Genomic DNA, 19,241 nt, shown 5'->3' with positions numbered 1-19,241 from the left:
TCAGTGGCTAAACCGGAAAAGCTGTGTGCTGTGCAGCGATGGAGGCGGCGGGAGAGAGAGTGAGAGAAAGAATGGGGAGGCATACCGGGGACGGACAGGAGGGGGAGGGAGAGCGGAGCGGTGTGTGAGAAGGGAGAGTCCCGGGGCGCCGTGTGTGAATGGGGCAACTGAGGAGACAGCAGTATGGCAGCTGTGATATGAGAGGGCTGGTCACCATAACCGATGAGGGGCGAGCATGGGGCTGCCAGCAATGAATGAGAGAGGGGAAGATGGAGTGTGAGGGATAAGAGGGGGGATATGGAGAGGACTGATGGAGACAGGAGGAGAGTGATGGGGAGATAGGGGGACTGTCTGTGGGCATAGGGGTGGTAGGTGTATGAGGAGGGTATAGGGGCGGTAGAAGGGGTACGAGGAGAGGAGGGTATAGGGGTGGTAGGTGTATGAGGAGAGGAGGGTATAGGGGCGGTAGAAGGGGTATGAGGAGGGTATAGGGGCGGTAGAAGAGGTATGAGGAGAGGAGGGTATAGGGGCGGTAGAAGAGGTATGAGGAGAGGAGGGTATAGGGGCGGTAGAAGGGGTACGAGGAGAGGAGGGTATAGGGGCGGTAGAAGGGGTACGAGGAGAGGAGGGTATAGGGGCGGTAGAAGAGGTATGAGGAGAGGAGGGTATAGGGGCGGTAGAAGGGGTACGAGGAGAGGAGGGTATAGGGGCGGTAGAAGGGGTACGAGGAGAGGAGGGTATAGGGGCGGTAGAAGGGGTACGAGGAGAGGAGGGTATAGGGGCGGTAGAAGGGGTACGAGGAGAGGAGGGTATAGGGGCGGTAGAAGAGGTATGAGGAGAGGAGGGTATAGGGGCGATAGAAGGGGTACGAGGAGAGGAGGGTATAGGGGCGGTAGAAGGGGTACGAGGAGAGGAGGGTATAGGGGCGGTAGAAGGGGTACGAGGAGAGGAGGGTATAGGGGCGGTAGAAGAGGTATGAGGAGAGGAGGGTATAGGGGCGGTAGAAGGGGTACGAGGAGAGGAGGGTATAGGGGCGGTAGAAGAGGTATGAGGAGAGGAGGGTATAGGGGCGGTAGAAGAGGTATGAGGAGAGGAGGGTATAGGGGCGGTAGAAGGGGTATGAGGAGAGGAGGGTATAGGGGCGGTCGAAGGGGTATTATTATTATACAGTATTTATATAGCGCCAACAGTTTGTTCAGCGCTGTACATTACAATGGGAGACAATACATGAGACAGTACAATAACAATACAATGTGATACACGAGGGGTTCGAGGGCCCTGCTCCTTGGAGCTTACAATCTAGGAGGGAGGGGATGGTGGTACAGGAGGAGATAGCTGTGGGGGATGAAGTGGTAGGAAGAGTGCAGGAGATCGGCAATTAGCAGGGGGTGGGGTAGGCTTCCCTGAAGAGGTGGGTTTTCAGGGTGCGCCTAAAGGAGAGGAGAGCGGGTGATAGTCTGATGGATTGGGGTAGGGAGTTCCAGAGGATGGGTGATGCCCTGGAGAAGTCCTGGAGGCGGGCATGGGAGGAGAAGATCAGGGAACTAGAGAGAAGGACGTCTTGTGAGGAGCGGAGAGTGCGTTTTGGGTGGTATTTGGATATTAGGTCAGTGATGTAGTTTGGGGCAGAGTTATGGACAGCTTTGTACGTCAGTGTTAGCATTTTGAATTTGATCCGTTGGGCAGTCGGAAGCCAGTGGAGGGATTGGCAGAGAGGGGTGGCGGATACGGAGTGGTTGGTAAGGTGGATGAGTCTGGCTGCCGTATTCAGGATGGACTGAAGCGGGGATAGCCTGTGGTGAGGCAGGCCAGTGAGGAGGGAGTTGCAGTAATCAAGTCGTGATATGATGAGGGAGTGGATGAGTTGCTTAGTAGTTTCTGGGGTTAGGAACGTGCGGATTTTGGTGATGTTGCGGAGGTGGAGTCTGCACGAGTTTGTTAGCGATTGGACTTGGGGCTGGAAGGATAGATTGGAGTCTAGTATCACATCAAGTACTCTGGCTTGCGGGGTGGGCTTGATAGTGGCATGGTTGGACGTGATGGAGAAATCAGTGGGGGGAAGACTAGGAGCTCGGTTTTGGAGAGGTTCAGTTTAAGGAAGTGGAGCGACAGCCAATCTGATATGCCGTTCAGTAGGCTGGTGATTCGGGCGGAGACTGAGGGGGTGAGGCGAGGGGTTGAGAGATATATTTGCGTGCTTTCAGTATAGAGGTGGTAGTTGAAGCCGTGAGAGTGTATCAGTTGGCCAATCAGTTGGATATGAGGCGAGGAGGGTATAGGAGTTGTTTAAAAGCCTTTATGAGGAGGGGAGGGTATAGGGGTGGTAGAAGGGGTATGTGGAGAGGAGGGTATAGGGGTGGTAGAAGGGGTATGTGAAGAGGAGAGGAGGGTATAGGGGTGGTAGAAGGGGTATGTGAAGAGGAGGGTATAGGGGTGGTAGAAGGGGTATGTGGAGAGGAGGGTATAGGCGATGATTTAAAAGCCTTTACAGGTCAGCACTTTATATTTACACAGGAAGTCTAGTGCTAGAATTACTGCCCTCAATCTGACATTTGCGGTGATGCCTCACATGCATGGTGCAATCTCTGTTTACATATCGACACGTTCACCTTTGCACATGGGGAGGGGGGTTATTATTTTTATTTTTTTACACTGTCCCTTTCTCCCCCCCCCCCTTTTTATTATCATCACAGGGAATGTAAATATCCTCTGTGATAGTAATAGGCAGTGACAGGCACTCTTTTCTGAGAAATCTGGGTTATATTAGACTCTAAATCTCTCCTCTGCCCTTAAAGCATCTGATGACACCAAGATCCGTGTGATCAGATGCTTTCCCAATTTAAAAATGACGCTGTTAATATCCGGCAAAACGGAAATGATGAAATGCTCGTAACTTTCGGTTTCCTAGACCATAGAGATGATTGGAGCAATTCTGGTCTCTGATCAGCAATATGATCAGCCGGTGGATCTGCCAGTTGCATTCTCGGATTTTCCTGTGGGAAGGAGAGCCCAAGAATACCATGGAGGGGGGCACACATTCCTGTCCGCTGCTTGTAAAAATGACCTAGCAGCTAATAAAAGTTTTAAATTCAGAAACCGAGATAGGTTTCCATGCGGATTGTCTGGCAAGAGCTGAATTTGGGTGGGCGGCGCTGTGTTGTGCGTATAAATTGCTTTGGCCCACAATCAATTGATACAAATCTTCTGTGAAAAACAGCCGAGGGGCTAAACGCTAGTGCTGGCAGCAAACGGGGCCAATCCTGCTAACACTGCGTTTTGGGAACACTATACTAAGGAGGCACTAGTATTGTTCTGTTCGATCTGTACGAACACTATACTAGTAATGGCGGTGATCAGCGACCTATAGTGTGCAGGCAATCTAACGCTAGCTGACCCTAGCTGGGAGGGGAGCTTACAGATCCTGATGTTTTCTGATGTCGCTAATGGCAGGACTACAGTGATCAATGAAAAATTCTATATACTGACACTGTACTAAAGGCACTGGCTGGGTAACGAGGTGATCAAAGGGTTAAATGTGCTAATATAACGTGTTTGTGTGTGTAAAATGTAGTGCTTTTACTCACAGTCCGGTGTGTTCTCTTCTCTCCCTGGACCGACAGGGGGGGCAGCAGGTGGGGCACTGACGCGTTCACACCCTGAAATAGAAGGCGGCATAAGGTTACTTCGCTTTGCCCAAAGCTGCTGCTCGCCTGCACAATGCGGGCAACTACAGGTGAAACTCGAAAAATTAGAATATCGTGCAAAAGTTCATTTATTTCAGTAATGCAACTTAAAAGGTGAAACTAACATATGAGATAGACTCATTACATGCAAAGCAAGATAGTTCAAGCCGTGATTTGTCATAATTGTGATGATTATGACTTACAGCTCATGAAAACCCCAAATCCACAATCTCAGAAAATTAGAATATTACATGCAATCAATAAAACAAGGATTGTACATAGAACAATATCAGAGCTCTGAAAAGTATAAGCATGCATATGTAGTCAGTACTTGGTTTGGGCCCCTTTTGCAGCAATTACTGCCTCAATGCGGCATGGCATGGAAGCTATCAGCCTGTTGCACTGCTGAGGTGTTCCGGAAGACCAGGATGCTTCAATAGCGGCCTTAAGCTCTTCTGCATTGTTCAGTCTCATGTCTCTCATCTTTCTCTTGGCAATGCCCCATAGATTCTCTATGGGGTTCAGGTCAGGCGAGTTTGCTGGCCAATTAAGCACAGTAATCCCACGGTCATTGAACCAGGTTTTGGTGCTTTTGGCAGTGTGGGCAGGTGCCAAGTCCTGCTGGAAAATGAAGTCAGCATCCCCATAAAGCTCATCTGCGGAAGGAAGCATGAAGTGCTCCAAAATCTGGTAGACGGCTGCGTTGACCCTGGACTTAATGAAGCACAGTGGACCAACACCAGCAGATGACATGGCTCCCCAAATCAACACAGACTGTGGAAACTTCACACTGGACTTCAAGCATCTTGCAGTGTGTGCCTCTCCATTCTTCCTCCATACTCTGGGCCCTTGGTTTCCAAATGAGATGCAAACGTTGCTGTCATCAGAAAAGAGGACTTTGGACCACTGAGCAACAGACCAGGTCTGTTTTTCTTTAGCCCAGGTAAGACACTTCTGACGCTGTTTGTTGTTCAGGAGCGGCTTGACAAGAGGAATACGACATTTGAAGCCCATGTACAGGATCCGTCTGTGTGTGGTGGCTCTTGATGCACTGACTCCAGCCTTAGTCCACTCCTTGTGAAAGCCCCCCAACACTTATGAATGGCCTTTTCCTGACCATCTCCAGGCTGTGGTCATCCCTGCTGCTTGTGCACCTTTTTCTTCCACACTTTTCCCTTCCACATAACTTCCTATTAATGTGCTTTGATACAGCACTTTGGGAACATCCAACTTCTTTTGCAATTACCTTTTGAGGCTTTCCTCCTTATGGAGGGTGTCAATGATGGTTTTCTGCACAACAGTCAGGTCAGCCGTCTTTCCCATGATTGCGATTCCTACTGAACAAGACTGAGAGACCATTTAAAGGCTAGGAACCCTTTGCAGGTGTTATGGCTTAATTAGCTGATTAGAGTGGGACACTTTGAGCCGAGAATATTGCACCTTTTCACAATATTCTAATTTTCTGAGATTGTGGATTTGGGGTTTTCATGAGCTGTAAGCCATAATCATCACAATTATGACAAATCACGGCTTGAACTTTCTTGCTTTGCATGTAAAGAGTCCATTTCATATATTAGTTTCACCTTTTTAAGTTGTATTACTGAAATAAATTAACTTTTGCATGATATTCTAATTTTTCGAGTTTCACCTGTAGCTTAAAAAAAAACCAAAAAAACTTTTTTTTTAATTCTCAATACAGTAGGTTTTCTTTTCTTAAATTTGTTTTCATTTCTTTATTTTAAATACTTTTATCAGAATAGTACGTTACCATAGTAACATTGTACTACTCTTGGGGTTGATCAGGGATTTTTTAAAAATTTCTTTTAAACATTTGCTTTGCAGGAGCAATGCAAAGCTTGCTTTGAACTGTCACGAAAGAGTTAAGTTCATGACAGTTCAAAATAATAGTGATTGGCTGGAGCTGGTCACATGGTACAGGGTGCTGTGATTGGCCCCATGTAGCATGTGAGAGCTGTGGGCCAATCACAGGTCACCAGGAAGAGAAGCAGAACTGTTGTGAATCAGATTGATTCATAACAGCTTTGCTAACATTGTGATCATGTGATTGCTATGCAATCACATGATTACCGGGTCCCCATTCACCTGGATCTTCATTCTGCTGTGTCCGGTGGACATAGCGGTTGCAGGTGGGGAGTGTGCAGTGATTTGCCTGTAGCTGCCGTCTGTCCAAATCTCTCTGGACGGTCCCCATCCAACATGACTGAGTTTAAGAGGATTTGCAAAGAATGACTGAACATCCCCCAATCCAGGTGTGCAAAGCTTGTTGCGTCATACCCAAAAAGACCAGAGGCTGTAATTGCTGCCAATGGTGCTTCAACAAAGTACTGTATAAAGGGTCTGAATACTTAAGTACGTTTGATGTCTCATTTTTTTTCTTTTTAAATTCACAGACCTTTCTAAAATTCTGTTTTCACTTTGTCGTCATGGGGTACTGAGTATAGATTAATGAGAAAAAAAATGGAATTATTGCAGGGAGGGTATCTATAGAGGAGTGGAAAAAAAAAAGATACTTTTTTTAATGTGGGAGTTATGAAGGTGTGAAAATGATTACTCCTGTTCTTTACCCAGGCATTGCCTCCAAGAGAGTCTGAAAGAGACAGCCCTCATGCAGAAGACACCATGGGACTATCGGGCAGTGCCGACAGGGGTATGTATGAAGCCTGTAACATACTGAGGGAGATTTACTAATGTTGGAGCAGGCAGAATCTGAAGCAGTTGTTTGTGGCAACCAATCAGCTTTTAGCTTTTGTTTTCAAATGAGCAAGCTGAAGCTAGAAGCTGATTGGTTGTTAGGCACAGCCATTCCAGGTTCTGTCTACACCAGCATTAGTAAATTCCCACCACTGTTACTTCCTGCTACTCAAAATTGTTTGTCCTAGGAAGGAAAGGTGCAGTCAGTGCTTTTTTGCAAAATTATTTAGTGTTTATAATTGCTAAACATATTTCTAAATGCGTTCAATCATTTTGTGAATTTTTGGACTCCTTTCAAATACTTCAGAAATGGTATAAACATCTGCGAAGCATTAGAACTACACAATCCCTTTTTCCTATATAGTGGAAAGGGGAAGGTAGGTGTTAGTGATGCACTGATATATCGGCAAACAAAAATAAGGTGTTTTGCCAATAGGAAAAAAAAAATGGCGCCGATAATGATAATTTTCTTAAATGCATTAACTCATTGACTTCAATGCAAAATCGTGTTCCATTGACTTCAATGGAAAATGCCTCTAATTCAAGTTTTTTTTTTTCTTAATTTTATTATTTTCTGTCCAATTTTTGTGTGTTACTTTCAATAAATGTTATACATTACTGGATTGTATTTTTTAAACTCAGTTTTATTTACATTCATGATATTAATTAAAAAGTCAAATATAATATGATTGTATATAACAAATATATTTAAAAAATAAACTGTCCATTTCGGTTTTCTGCATCCTGAATTTAAAATTTCGGTCCAGAATTCTCATTTCGGCACACCAGTAGTGTTTGTTGATCAGCCTAGGGCAACAGCTCTGCTCCTGCAGCAAGTGAGCGTTATCACCATAGGACTGGAAATGTGGCACTGGTAGGATTACAAAGGAAGGTAAGAAAAGAAAAAAGGCCTTAAAGTTGTCAAGCTGAAAACTACGTACTGTTTGTCATGGTGACCATTGTCACAGAAACAAAAATGATGGGAAATCAGAATTTTACATTCATGATTGAAACAAGAAGTGAGGGTAAATCTTTCAATTAGATGTTTTCTGATGCAATCTCTCCTAGAAGAGATTTTCACTTTAAAGAGATTTTCTTTTATTATTGTATCTCCAGGACAGGAAGTGAAGAGAAATCTCCCCAACAGGCACAAACTGCTTACATTTCCAGGGGTATTACCTTGTCCTACTTTACCTAGAACTAAAAGGAAAAGTTCTGGCTATATATAGTTTGAAATACAGCAGATACGCTTTCAAATAAGCTCTCACTGACCTCTGTAACTGCAGACATCGTGGCATAATTCTTAGATATTGTGCTTGTTGTTGTTTCTTAAAGGCTTATAGCACCTGTTTACATACATTAGAAGGCTAACAAGTTACCAGTTACTTGTTCCAGTAGCAAGGGTAGAGGAGCTGTCATTTTTAATGTCTCTTTTGTAAACTTTGATGATCAACTGCTTCATGGTGCCTATAGCTACAGAGGTCAGTGAGGATTTGCTTTACTGATTACTAAAAATATCAATATTTGAATGTCTGTAACCTGCCACATTCACTATTTCAATGTGCATATTTTGAGTGAACTTTTTTGTGGCCATACAGTTTGCTGCTTCTTGTCTCTGGCTATTGTGTATTGCTATTAGAATCTTGCATTAGTGTTTGGTTGAACTTTCAGGTGATGCTGTCATTGAGGTGTCTGTGGATGGAGCATTGGGAAACCCAACTTCTGCGGAGGAGGTATCAGTAGTAGTAGCCGTGGATACTGAAAAAGAAAACCATGTCTTCTCACCTGCAGGTCGAGGACTCCCAGGTAGGACAGGTAAAGTGGATTTATTCTTACATATTCTTACATTACAAGAGTTGTAATTTTCAGCAAAATTTTTAGATTCTGAAATGGTTAAACAAAAAACTGTTTGCTATAGTGACTCGTGTCCATATCCCCCACCATTGAGGTCAGACATTTGTGTTGGACAGCTCTGATCGCCTAGTCATAAACTGCACGAGTGAACCTCTGTAATGCTAGGTTCACACCTATGCAGTTTGTGTTTGATCCCCTTCTGCATTGCGTTTTGCACTTGTGTTTTTGCCGTATTTTTGATGCACTTTCTGTTTTTTTTTTTTCTTGTTGCTAGGCAGATTTAAAACGCAAAACACGGCAAAAAATAACTACATGCTTTTCTGCAGTGTTTCCATTGAGGTCTATAAAACCAAAAGCGCAACTTTTTGCATTCAAAAAAGTCCCTGACCCTTTCCAAAAACCGCATCGGGTGAAAACGCGGAGATGTGAACGTGTCTCATAATAAATCACATTAAATGGACTATAGTGCATTTCTGCAAAATGCTGCGGAATATGCTTAGGTGTGAACCTAGGGTAAGGTGGAACTCCAGCTAAAAAAAAATTTCCCACCAGATAGTGGAAGGGTTTTTATTGCTGTCTGTGATAGAAAGTTTTCCACTCTATTCCACCAGCAGGTGAAATACAAACATTTCAAGTGGAACTGTAAGCAAAAGATGAAAAAGGGCTGACCAGGTCAGCTTTCTTTTTTGCAGAAGAGGCATGCTGTGTCTCTTTTGCAGTTAAGGATTCCTTCCAGCCTGTTTGCAGTCTTCATGAAAGTACACTGTGTTATGCATGTGCCGCAGCTCATTGAACAATTTTGGTACATGCTGAATGAATGAACTTAGCATGCGTTGCATCCTAGTATGACCAATCAAGATGGCTGAAGATCCTTAATCAGGAAAAAGACTGGGAAAAGATGCTGATCCCGGCAGGGGAACATAGTCCTGCTTTAGGGCTGGCTCACACCACATGGCAGTCCAGTGCGTTTTTTTTTTTTTCTGCATCAAAAACGCATGGAAATTCAGTTCTACGGTTTCAAATGGCTTAGTTCACACCAGTGCAGTCAGTTCCATATAAAAAAAAAAAGTAGAACATTCTGCATTTTTCTTGAACTGGGCTATACTGGAATGCAGTCAAAAGCATAAAAAATGTACTGGAACACACGTGTACATATTTAAGATAAAGAAAAAAAGAGGGAAAAAATGCACTGGATCACATAAAAAAAAAATGCACACACAGGAATGCATATGGACTCCATTTCTGTGATTTGAACTGCCCCTTAAAGCAGAACTTCACCATGAAGGTCTTGTTGTGTTGCCCTGCCTCCTCACCCTCTCTCTTACAAATGGGCATTTTATTTGTGCTGCACTTCTGTGTTTCTTGCCTAGGCAAGACTTTCTCCTTGCCCGCTGTGTGTGTGCAAATGTGCAGCAAGGCTTGGGTCCCAAGTACATCTGCACATGCACTGTTTTCTCCAGCCATCTGCACACATGCTGGGTTTCCTACCAGGGGAGTCTGAAACCTTCCACCTCTTCACACATGCATGTAAAAATCCCCTGTGCTTGCACAGATGTGTCGACTGGCTCTGCCAGGGTCTGAAGGCCAGGCAGAGCCCATGGGCACACCTGTGCATACACCTGAGGGTGGGTGGAGCCACATGGGAGGGGACTGAAGTTCTGCTTTAAGATGAAGGATGTTAGCGAGGCAAGAATCTGACTTTCAGTCTTTGCACCTGTTATCTAATGCCAGGCATGCAAATAAAAATGGACTAAAAGCAGTTTACCTTTTTATGTATTAGTCATCTGAAACCTTTTGTGTCTTTCTTGCCAGGCCATGCTTCTAAGTCTTTCCCAGCACCACCTTCCTTGACCTCTTCACCGGTCTCCAGCAGAGCCAAAATGTCCTTGACTGGAGCTGGTAAGATGCCGCACACACCACAGAGCCTGGCCATGAGATTGCTGAATATGAATCGAGAGGGAGCAAACAAAGTGCACCGTGCCAGAAAGACCATTCCACGGGCAGGCAACGTGAGTGTCAGGAGATCCAACAGAGCAGCTATTGCTTTAAAATTGTTCTCACTCTCTCTTTGTGTCCTTCTCAGACTACCAAAAAAACATGAGCCTTTTTATTACAGTACAGATACATTTTGTATGACATTTAACTGTTAAATATACAGGCAGTTTACCAAGTACAGGCAAACGGGCAGTGAGTTTGTAAAGGGGCCCCACCCAACTTACTGATACTACCTTTCCTACCGCTCCCTTGCCACTTCATCCTTTTGTTTCATACAGCAGTAAAATCCAAAATTAACTTGGTGTCAGAAGCTAATGTGAGTACTATTTTCACTTCGGTCATGTGACAGTGCTTGGGCCTCACACTAGGGAAAGTCCCATGCTTCCCCCATACCCAAAATCACTGAATATTGTTTCCAGCTGAGTTAGTGAAAGGAGCTGTGAGGGAGCGCTGAATAGGAAAGTATCAGTGGGTGGGGGCGGGGGGTAGCCTTGACAGAGACACTGTCACTTTTCCCTGAATGGTTAAGGTAATAGTGTCTCTTTAAATAAAGATTTTTTTTTTTTTTTTTTTTTTCTCCTGTAAAGTCTTTTTTTTTAAGTCTTAAAAATATACAAGAAAGTAGAGCTTGTTTACAACTTCATCAATGTTCAGCAGAATGGATAACTGAGAACGTGTTCAGGTAATGCGTGTGATCTAGACATGAGAAATAAGAGGGAGCATATTCACAGACGGTATGTAGAACAGGCAAGTTCTGAAGGAGGGAATACTTTGGACAAGTCCACCAGAACTGGTACCAAAATGTCCTGGTATATAACACATATGCAAAGAGACACACTTTGCAAACTTCTAGCCGAAGCCTCTTTGTAAATGTGTCTGGGGAGGACAGGCGGGTTCTGATTTTAGGTCCAGTAGTTAAAAAAAAAAAGAAATTTCTGTGCGGGCTCTCGGTGCAACCAGTGCACCTAATGGAGTAATGTGGGCAACTACAGTACTGGGAAGTTTAGGAAGAGAAGAAAATGGTAGAGAAAAGAAAGGGAGAAGAGTAAATATGAGGGGGAAGGAAAGGGGAAGTGAACAAGGGGCAGAGAAGTGGCAACCCCCTACCTGCCTACTCCCAAACTGCTACCTTCAGCATGGGATCAATTAGCCACGAGAATTTGAGTATACCGAATACAGGAATCCAGAACAAGATTTTATTTTATACACAAAAGTCAAGTATAAAATATTCACTTTCTAAGAATCAGAATGAAAATGACCATAAACCATTATCAATTCTCTTTTAAATAGAGCTCCAAGCAAATGGCTAAATACATAGTTAAAGGCATTGCACACTTTTCAGACATTTTTATTGTTTTAACTAGGTATCAATGCAGTTTTTTTGTGTTGTCTCTTTGCCTTACCTTGTATTGATGGGCTGCAGCTTGTAGGGTCATGGCTGAAAAATCCCCTTGCGTCCATGTATTCATGCGCCTAGATTCTCCCTATTCGGTAAAGGGACTGGCAACTTCTTGTCCTGGGTCACGCAGCGTCAAATCTGTGCCTGAGCATTTCCTCTGTATTTAGCTCTCATTTGAAGAGCGCTTGTGGGAGATATATATATATATATATATATATATATATATATATAGATAGATATATAGATAGATATAATTTTTATTTTTTTTTATATTTAACACAGTAAGTGTCTGTCTTCAGACTATAGTTAGAGTAAATGCACTAACCTGTTCAGTGCCAGGCCCCATGTTTGGGCACAAACAGAAACTTCTGATAGCAGAATGTGAAGTTTTACTCTACTATAGACTGTGTACATACAGGGCAACAAATGATAACATGCCTACATGATCAATACAAACGCAAAGTGCAGGTAGGAATGCCTTTAAAATGTATCAGAATGACATAGAATGATATCAAGCTAGAGCAGAAAATACTGTCAGCAGCCTAGCTGTGCAGTGTGGCAGAGATGTAAAAGTCACGAGTTGCTGAACAAAATTGCAGATAAACCGTTTACATTTATCTATTTGAATTGAGTGTTTATCTGTTTGCCTAAAATTTGGTTTTGCAAAAAGCTATTTTTTTTTCTGTCCTTGGGTTAAAGCCATGTGCTTTTGTTTCAGGTGCTGGGGGATGGAGGACATATGTCTGATGGAGAAAAGCAGATCCAAAAGAAAGACTCTGAGGGGCAGAAGAGGGATAGCCCAGGTATGAAGGATCAGTTTAACAGATCTGTAGGAGAGCCATGTATGACTGCAGCTCAGCTGTATGATGGCTTTATTTTTCTCCCTAGATTCTACACAGAAGAGAACCCAGAGCTCTGATACTCCAGCCAATAAATTCAAAGAAGCTGAGGTGAGAGCTGTGATAAATGTTGGAAGGTTGGTTTACTAGGAGAAATTGTCTGGTAACCTTGTGTACTTTTGAAACAAGCTTGCTTCTGTGGGATATTTCTCTGAGCTGCTACAGTGCAGTGATAAAGCTGCACATACATGTAAATGATAAACGCTTCTAAAGCGGAACCTGCCACAGCAAAATAAAACGTTTTGAACCCCCTGGAGCTTTCTGTTATGGTACGCACAGCATATTCGCATGTCACCGCAGACTAACCTTACACTTACAGGAGTTCCCTCTGTTGACAGCACTTTCATCTTCTCCCCCTTATTTTCCACATGTGGATGCTTCTGCCTCTTGATTGGCCAGGGAAGGAAGATTTAGCTCTCGTATACGCGTACGGGAGTTGCTGTGTCTCAACACACAACCCTGTTTTGTCAACACAGATAAAAAAAAATTAGCAACCTTTTAATGTGCGATGTCTGAAATCTGTGTCTATTAGATGCTGGGGATGTGGTACCAGTCCATGTATATGATTCTGTAGTCTGATAAAAGCTTTTAGGTTTTATGTGATCACAGATTTTCCCTGCTGGAGGCTTGAACATAAGAGAGGAAAAGCCCTGCCTCTACAAGATGGAAGCTAAACACACAGGCACAATGCTTAACAAGGCATGATAAGTTACAATTTGGGGAAATATGAGGCACATGGAGACCAAAGGCAATGCTTGTAATCAGTCTTTAGGGCTGCTCACTCATTTCAAAGGGCTGACCTACATGCAAAAATAGCAGCAGAGAAGCTCTTTTTGATCTTTTGTGCATTTTATGTGATCACAGATTTTCCCTACTGGAGGCTTGAGCATAAGAGAGGAAAAGCCCTGCCTCTACAAGATGGAAGCTAAACACACAGGCACAATGCTTAACAAGGCATGATAAGTTACAATTTGGGGAAATATGAGGCACACGGAGACCAAAGGCAATGCTTGTAATCAGTCTTTAGGGCTGCTCACTCATTTCAAAGGGCTGAGCTACATGCAAAAATAGCAGCAAAGAAGCTCTTTTTGATCTTTTGTGCATTTTTTGCGCATCTTGCTTGCTGCGTTTGGGGGGGCCATTAACAGCCAGTGATACTGCAAACACATGCGGTTTTTTGGGTTTTTTTTACGTTCCTATGCTACACAAGAGTGAATACAGGCTTAATTACCAGTGTTTTCTGTATTTTGTTATTTATTAAGAATCCGTTGGCAGCTTCTGCTCCTGGATCATCCCGGGACCTGGATGGGGCAGAAGGTGAAGACTGGGAGGCAGATGTTGGCGCAGAATTCAGCCTGTTTTATGACAGCCTGTCAGTAGAGGAACAAGGGGACAGTGACAGCAAGGTAAGTGCAGTTAGAATTAAGAAATGGGAGGAGCACCCATTTCTAGCAGCAGACTTGACTCTTCTTGCTGTCCACAGGAAGACGAGGAGGAGGAGGAGGAAGAGGATGGTTCTGGGAACCAGTCAGAAAGAGTAAGTAGTGATGTGATGTTACTGCTTCAGAATGATGTGATCTCTGCACCTTGGTATTCCCAGACTGATTTTAGCTCCACTATAATCCTTTCTGTGCAGAGTTCGAGCAGTCTGAAAAAGAAGAGTAAGAAAAAATGGAAGATGGACAAGGCCTGGCTCAAACCAACAAGGAAAAGGAAGAGGAGAGACCGAGAGAAACCTGGCCCAGGTGAGGACAGGAGCAAGCAGGGGGTTTGGGTTAGTTAAACACGGGGGATGGGGAAACTGGTCAGGTGGGTTTAGTTTCAAATGTTTTATTAAAGAGTTACTAGGGAAAGTATTAGTAACACAGCAGAGAAACCCTCTCCTACAGTGCTTGGATTTCTTTGGACTGAAATCTACCTTTGCAAAATGTTGTTTTTTGTTCTTTTTGGGGTTTTTTTGGTAAGACTATAGTCCTTCAAGCACTACAAACAGGACAGGTACCCTGTTTTACTAGTGGCTTGAGGGGGACAAATTTATATTCCTAACCTGATTACTTCCAATGATTCCCTCCCCCCCTTTTTTTTTTTTTTTTTTTTTTTTTTTTGAACTCCAGGCAAACTACATGGCTACATATGCAATACACTTTAAATGTTTGTTATTCCACTCAAATTTGTGACCCACACACTCTTGCCTGCCAGTGCATCCAGTATTCTGGGTCTCTTTGCAGAATACACTGCAGTTCAAGGATAGGTTGACCTCTTGGAGCATGTTACATGTTCCACCTGTATTTAGGGTGGAACACGTAATATGCTCCAGCTGCTGCAGCCTCTCCTCCCCCTCCCTGTGACAGCAAGTAGGGATCTTCCCCTCGTGACCGCTGTCTCTTGTTAAAAATAACGCAGAGGTACGCTCCACCCACAAGGCCGCGTTATTTATTCACAGTTTCCTGTGAATTACTTCAGCTACAAGTATCGTGAGCCTTTGTGATTGATGGCTTGTAGTTCTGAATGGACTGCAAGGTTGCTGATGAGTGGCCTCCTAGTTCATTAACAAGCCCTGCAGTTTGTAAACCTATGCAGGTACGAGCTGAAAGCTTCAGGGCTTGTCTGCAGTAGTCTAGCATTGTGCCCCTGATCCACTGATCACGGGTGCAATGTTTTTCATGCTCCTTTAGGGAAAAAATAATAAAAGCCTTTTTTTTGTTTTTTTGTTTTTTTCCCCCCTGCAAAAATATGTGTATTTATTTTTCCCCAAATGGTGCACTTATCTCTTTTAAGCATTGCCTACTGATTAGACAGTGAAGGAGCCACAGCACATTGATTCGGTCATTTCTGTACTAATCTCTCCTGTAAAGCTTGTTAATGCTGTAGTTGACATTGCTGGTTGACCACCTCAGCTCTGTGCCTGTGTGCTTTGTGAAGGGAGATAAATCCCTTCCCTCCAATCAGCTCTCAGAGCTCTCCTCACTGAGCTCTGCAGAGTGTAACTTCAGCTCTCTGCCCCCACCCCCCCCTTTTTTTTTTTTTCCCCTGACAGCTCAGAAAAGCTGTATACATTTGAACAGATGTAGAGAAGATAGAGCTGCAGATAAACAGGTACAACTTATGTAGGAGAATTTGTTTCATCTCTTGTGTATCACTTGGGGATAGTCACTTCACTGGATATATAGAAGGGTTTACAACCATTTTAAGGCTTAAGGTGCAGGAAGTTCCCTGTATTCAAGACTAAACATTTTTTAGGGCACTGTTTATAGACAAATAACATTTATTTGTGGGGGTACAATCAGTGACTTGTTAAATACATGCCATGATTAAATTGAGGTTGTTTTTTGTTTTTGTTTTGTTTTTGTTTGTTTTTTTTGCCTGGAGTTCAGGTTTAGGTTTTACAAAAGTAAGTAATGTGAGAGGTCAAAGAGCTAGAGGTGACTGTTACTGATTTACAAAAATATCTGAATAGTTTTTTAATCTGAGGGGGCCCAATACATCAGAACTTTTATACAGGAAAGGGTTGTGACTAATATAAACAAGGTTCAGAAAGTCATTGTGTGTTTGTGGAACGGAAGGGCCAGCAGAAATACAGAGATACTGGGTTAGTGGTTTTAATGGTTCTCCACCAGGCTGCAGAATTCTTTTTTTTCTTACACTTGTCTCTTAGAACATTTGCAAGCTTGTCCTTCACAGCCTTCCCCATGGTGGTTGTTGACAGAGCCCTCAGAGCTGTTTTGTGATTGGCTGGCTAAGCTGACTGTCAGCTGGAACATGCCGTTACAGAACGGGAAGGAGGTAGTTTCTGGCTGCTGTGCTGTGGAAGTAGGTGCCAAGGATGACTTTGAAGAAAGTTTTTTTTCTTTTAAGGGTCCACTTGGCTGTATTGAAGACCTGCAGCAGGGTGAAGCTCCTTATAAGTTGGTTGGGGGTAGGAACAGGTTTTTGAGGGCAGTAGGGAAAAGCAGTTGTTTCCATCCTAGTCACAGATCTACCGCCCTACTTGTTGCCCCGCTCTTTTAGCTGTCCCTTCCATTGGGGGATCACAAAGTGAGTACACAGAGGTGCCTCTGGGATCCTTGGATCTGCCCAGCGAGGGGGCTTTGTCTCCCAACCATACAGGTAAATTTTTTTTACCCAGTCACCTAACATTCACTTGCTGCTGTGCATGTCAGTGCTACATCTTCACTTATATCCCCCCACCTTGCCCCAAAGCTTGCATCAATCCCTGGAATCTCCTCCCCACTGTTCCGGTGGCTGTTGCTGAACTTTTTTCATTATGCCTTATGTGCATTGCATGGTTCTGTATGCACTAGGTTGATCTAGGTGTCCTCTCTCAGGTGTGTGCAACGAATCGAGCTCCATGGACACTGAGCGTTTCGAGGAACTGCCTTTGTGCAGCTGCCGTATGGAAGCTCCCAGTGTGGAGAGGGTGTGCGAGCAGGCCAATAATATGTGTATGGCTACTGAGAGCGTAGATGGAGAGGTAAGGCCACCTGTGTAATGTACCAGGAGAGGGTAAACGGGGTAACTGTGTATGTGTATGGCTTTCTTTTTACACTGCTCAAATAAATTAAAGGAAAACTTTGAGAACATAGCAGATCTCGATGGGAAAAAATCTCATACTGGATATCTATACTGATACGGACTGGGTAATGTGTTAGGAACATAAGGGTGCCCCATCGTTTGATGGAAATAATTAACCTACAGACGACTGCACCAGCATAGGGTCTGACAATGGGTCCATGGATTTCATCCCGATACCTAGTGGCAGTCAGGGTGCCATTGTCTAGCCTGTAGAGGTCTGTGTGTCCCTCCATGGATATGCCTCCCCAGACCATCACTGACCCACCACCAAAACGGTCATGCTGAATGATGTTACAGGCAGCATAACATTCTCCACGGCTTCTCCAGACCCTTTCACGTCTGTCACATGTGCTCAGGGGGAACCTGCTCTCATTTGTGAAAAGCACAGGGTGCCAATAGCAGACCTACCAATTCTGGTGTTCGATGGCAAATGCCAATCGAGCTCTTTGGTGTCAGGCAGTGAGCACAGGGCCCACTAGAGGATGTCAGCCCTCAGGCCACCCTCATGAAATCTGTTTCTGATTGTTTGGTCAGAGACATTCACACCAGTGGCTTGCTGGAGGTAATTTTGTAGGTCTCTGGCAGTGCTCATCCTTTTCCTCCTTGCACAAAGGAGCAAATACTGGTCCTTCTGATGGGTTAAGGACCTTCTATGGCCCTGTCCAGCTCTCCTAGAGTAACTACCTGTCTCCTCCATGCTCTTGAGACTGTGCTGGGAAACCTGGCAATGACACGTATTGATGTGACATCCTGGAGGAGTTGGACTGCCTGTGCAACCTCTGTATGGTCCAATTATCGCCTCATGGTACCAGTAGTAACACTGACCCTAGCCAAATTAGTGAAAAACAGTCAGAAAAGATGAGTAGAGAAAAAAATGTCAGTGGTCTCCACCTGTAAAACCATTTTTGTTTTGGGGGTCGTCTCATTGTTGCCCATCTAGTGCACCTGTTGTTAATTTCATTAACACCAAAGCAGCTGAAAGTGATTAACAATCGCCTCTGCTACTTAACTGACCAGATCAATATCCCAGGAGTTTAATTGACTTGATGCTATACTCTGATTAAAAAGCTTCCTTTAATTTTTTTTGAGCAGTGTAGTATAGGAATTTGTAAGCAAACACTATTCAGGCCAGCAGAGGGAGGTTGAAGCAAACAAATCAGATGATCTCTTTAACTTTTGTCTTCATATCTGCATTTCTCTAGCTGAGCGGTTGCAATGCTCCCATTACTAAACGGGAGACAATGCGTCCATCAAGTAGGGTCCCTCTTATGGTGCTCTGTGAAAACCACCGCGCTCGCATGGTCAAACATCACTGCTGCCCAGGCTGTGGCTATTTCTGCACCAGTGTAAGTACCCAGGGACGTATGTGGCCACCTCTGCCAGGGGTGTCTGGAGTGTACAACACATCCTCACATCTTTATCTTCTGCAGGGAACGTTCTTGGAGTGTCATCCTGATTTCAGGATAAATCATCGCTTTCACAGGGCCTGTGTCTCTCCCCTGAATGGAATTATCTTCTGTCCACACTGTGGAGAAGATGCCACAGAAGCAGAACAAATTACCATTGCAAAGGCGGATACACCAATTCCAGTACCTGCACCACCCCACCACGATGGCAGTGCCCCTGGAAGGGCTGACACCACACAGCCCAGGTGAGGATAGATTTCTCTGCATACGATTATGCATTTTCTCAGACCTCTTCTTAGTGCTGACATTTTTCCATTCTTTCAGCATGTAAGTGGGCAGGGCTTCAATGTAGTTGCCATGATGTAGCTTCTGTTAATCAAAGCAAAGTGTGTGTGTATATGTATGTGTGTGTGTGTGTATATGTATATGTGTGTGTGTATGTATAATATATATATATATATATGAGAGAGATCTAGCTCATTCATTCACAGTACTGGGAACTAGATGTCAGTTATTGATGAAGATGGATTTGATTTCTCTGGTTATTTCACTATTCATGGACCTCTTGCCATTTAGAGAACGCCAAAGCTGGTTATTGATCAACTTTATTCTTCTAAAAGATCAGATATAATCTATATGTAAGTGTAGGTACACTAAAATGCAGCAGCCTGCTGTGAAATCTTTCCCTGGATGAATAGGCAGCTTGTCATGTTTAAAAGTT

General features: G+C 43.9%; 1 protein-coding gene across 3 annotated transcripts in view; it reads left to right on the top strand.

The window, feature by feature from the left end:
* The window catches only part of EHMT2 (euchromatic histone lysine methyltransferase 2), a 44,677-nt gene continuing 25,436 nt past the window's right edge, over positions 1–19,241 (top strand). The window contains exons 1-13 of one of the 3 annotated variants that reach the window (XM_089693404.1): positions 1–59; positions 6,273–6,351; positions 8,067–8,201; positions 10,062–10,258; positions 12,362–12,446; positions 12,532–12,593; positions 13,805–13,948; positions 14,026–14,079; positions 14,179–14,287; positions 16,551–16,649; positions 16,868–17,013; positions 18,317–18,460; positions 18,545–18,765. In XM_089693404.1, the coding sequence (XP_089549530.1) occupies positions 39–59; positions 6,273–6,351; positions 8,067–8,201; positions 10,062–10,258; positions 12,362–12,446; positions 12,532–12,593; positions 13,805–13,948; positions 14,026–14,079; positions 14,179–14,287; positions 16,551–16,649; positions 16,868–17,013; positions 18,317–18,460; positions 18,545–18,765 (1,496 nt within the window). In that variant the 5' untranslated portion in view covers positions 1–38. Of the gene's footprint in view, positions 60–6,272; positions 6,352–8,066; positions 8,211–10,061; positions 10,259–12,361; positions 12,447–12,531; positions 12,594–13,804; positions 13,949–14,025; positions 14,080–14,178; positions 14,288–16,550; positions 16,650–16,867; positions 17,014–18,316; positions 18,461–18,544; positions 18,766–19,241 lie in introns of all 3 variants that reach the window. The other 2 variants (XM_089693403.1, XM_089693405.1) reach the window with 2 other exon arrangements.

The sequence above is a fragment of the Staurois parvus genome, unplaced genomic scaffold (assembly GCF_062004578.1).
Source record: "Staurois parvus isolate SC_StPar_1 unplaced genomic scaffold, SC_StPar_1.0 ptg000631l, whole genome shotgun sequence".
Lineage (NCBI taxonomy): Eukaryota > Metazoa > Chordata > Amphibia > Anura > Ranidae > Staurois > Staurois parvus.
This window is presented reverse-complemented; position numbering and strand designations above follow the sequence as displayed.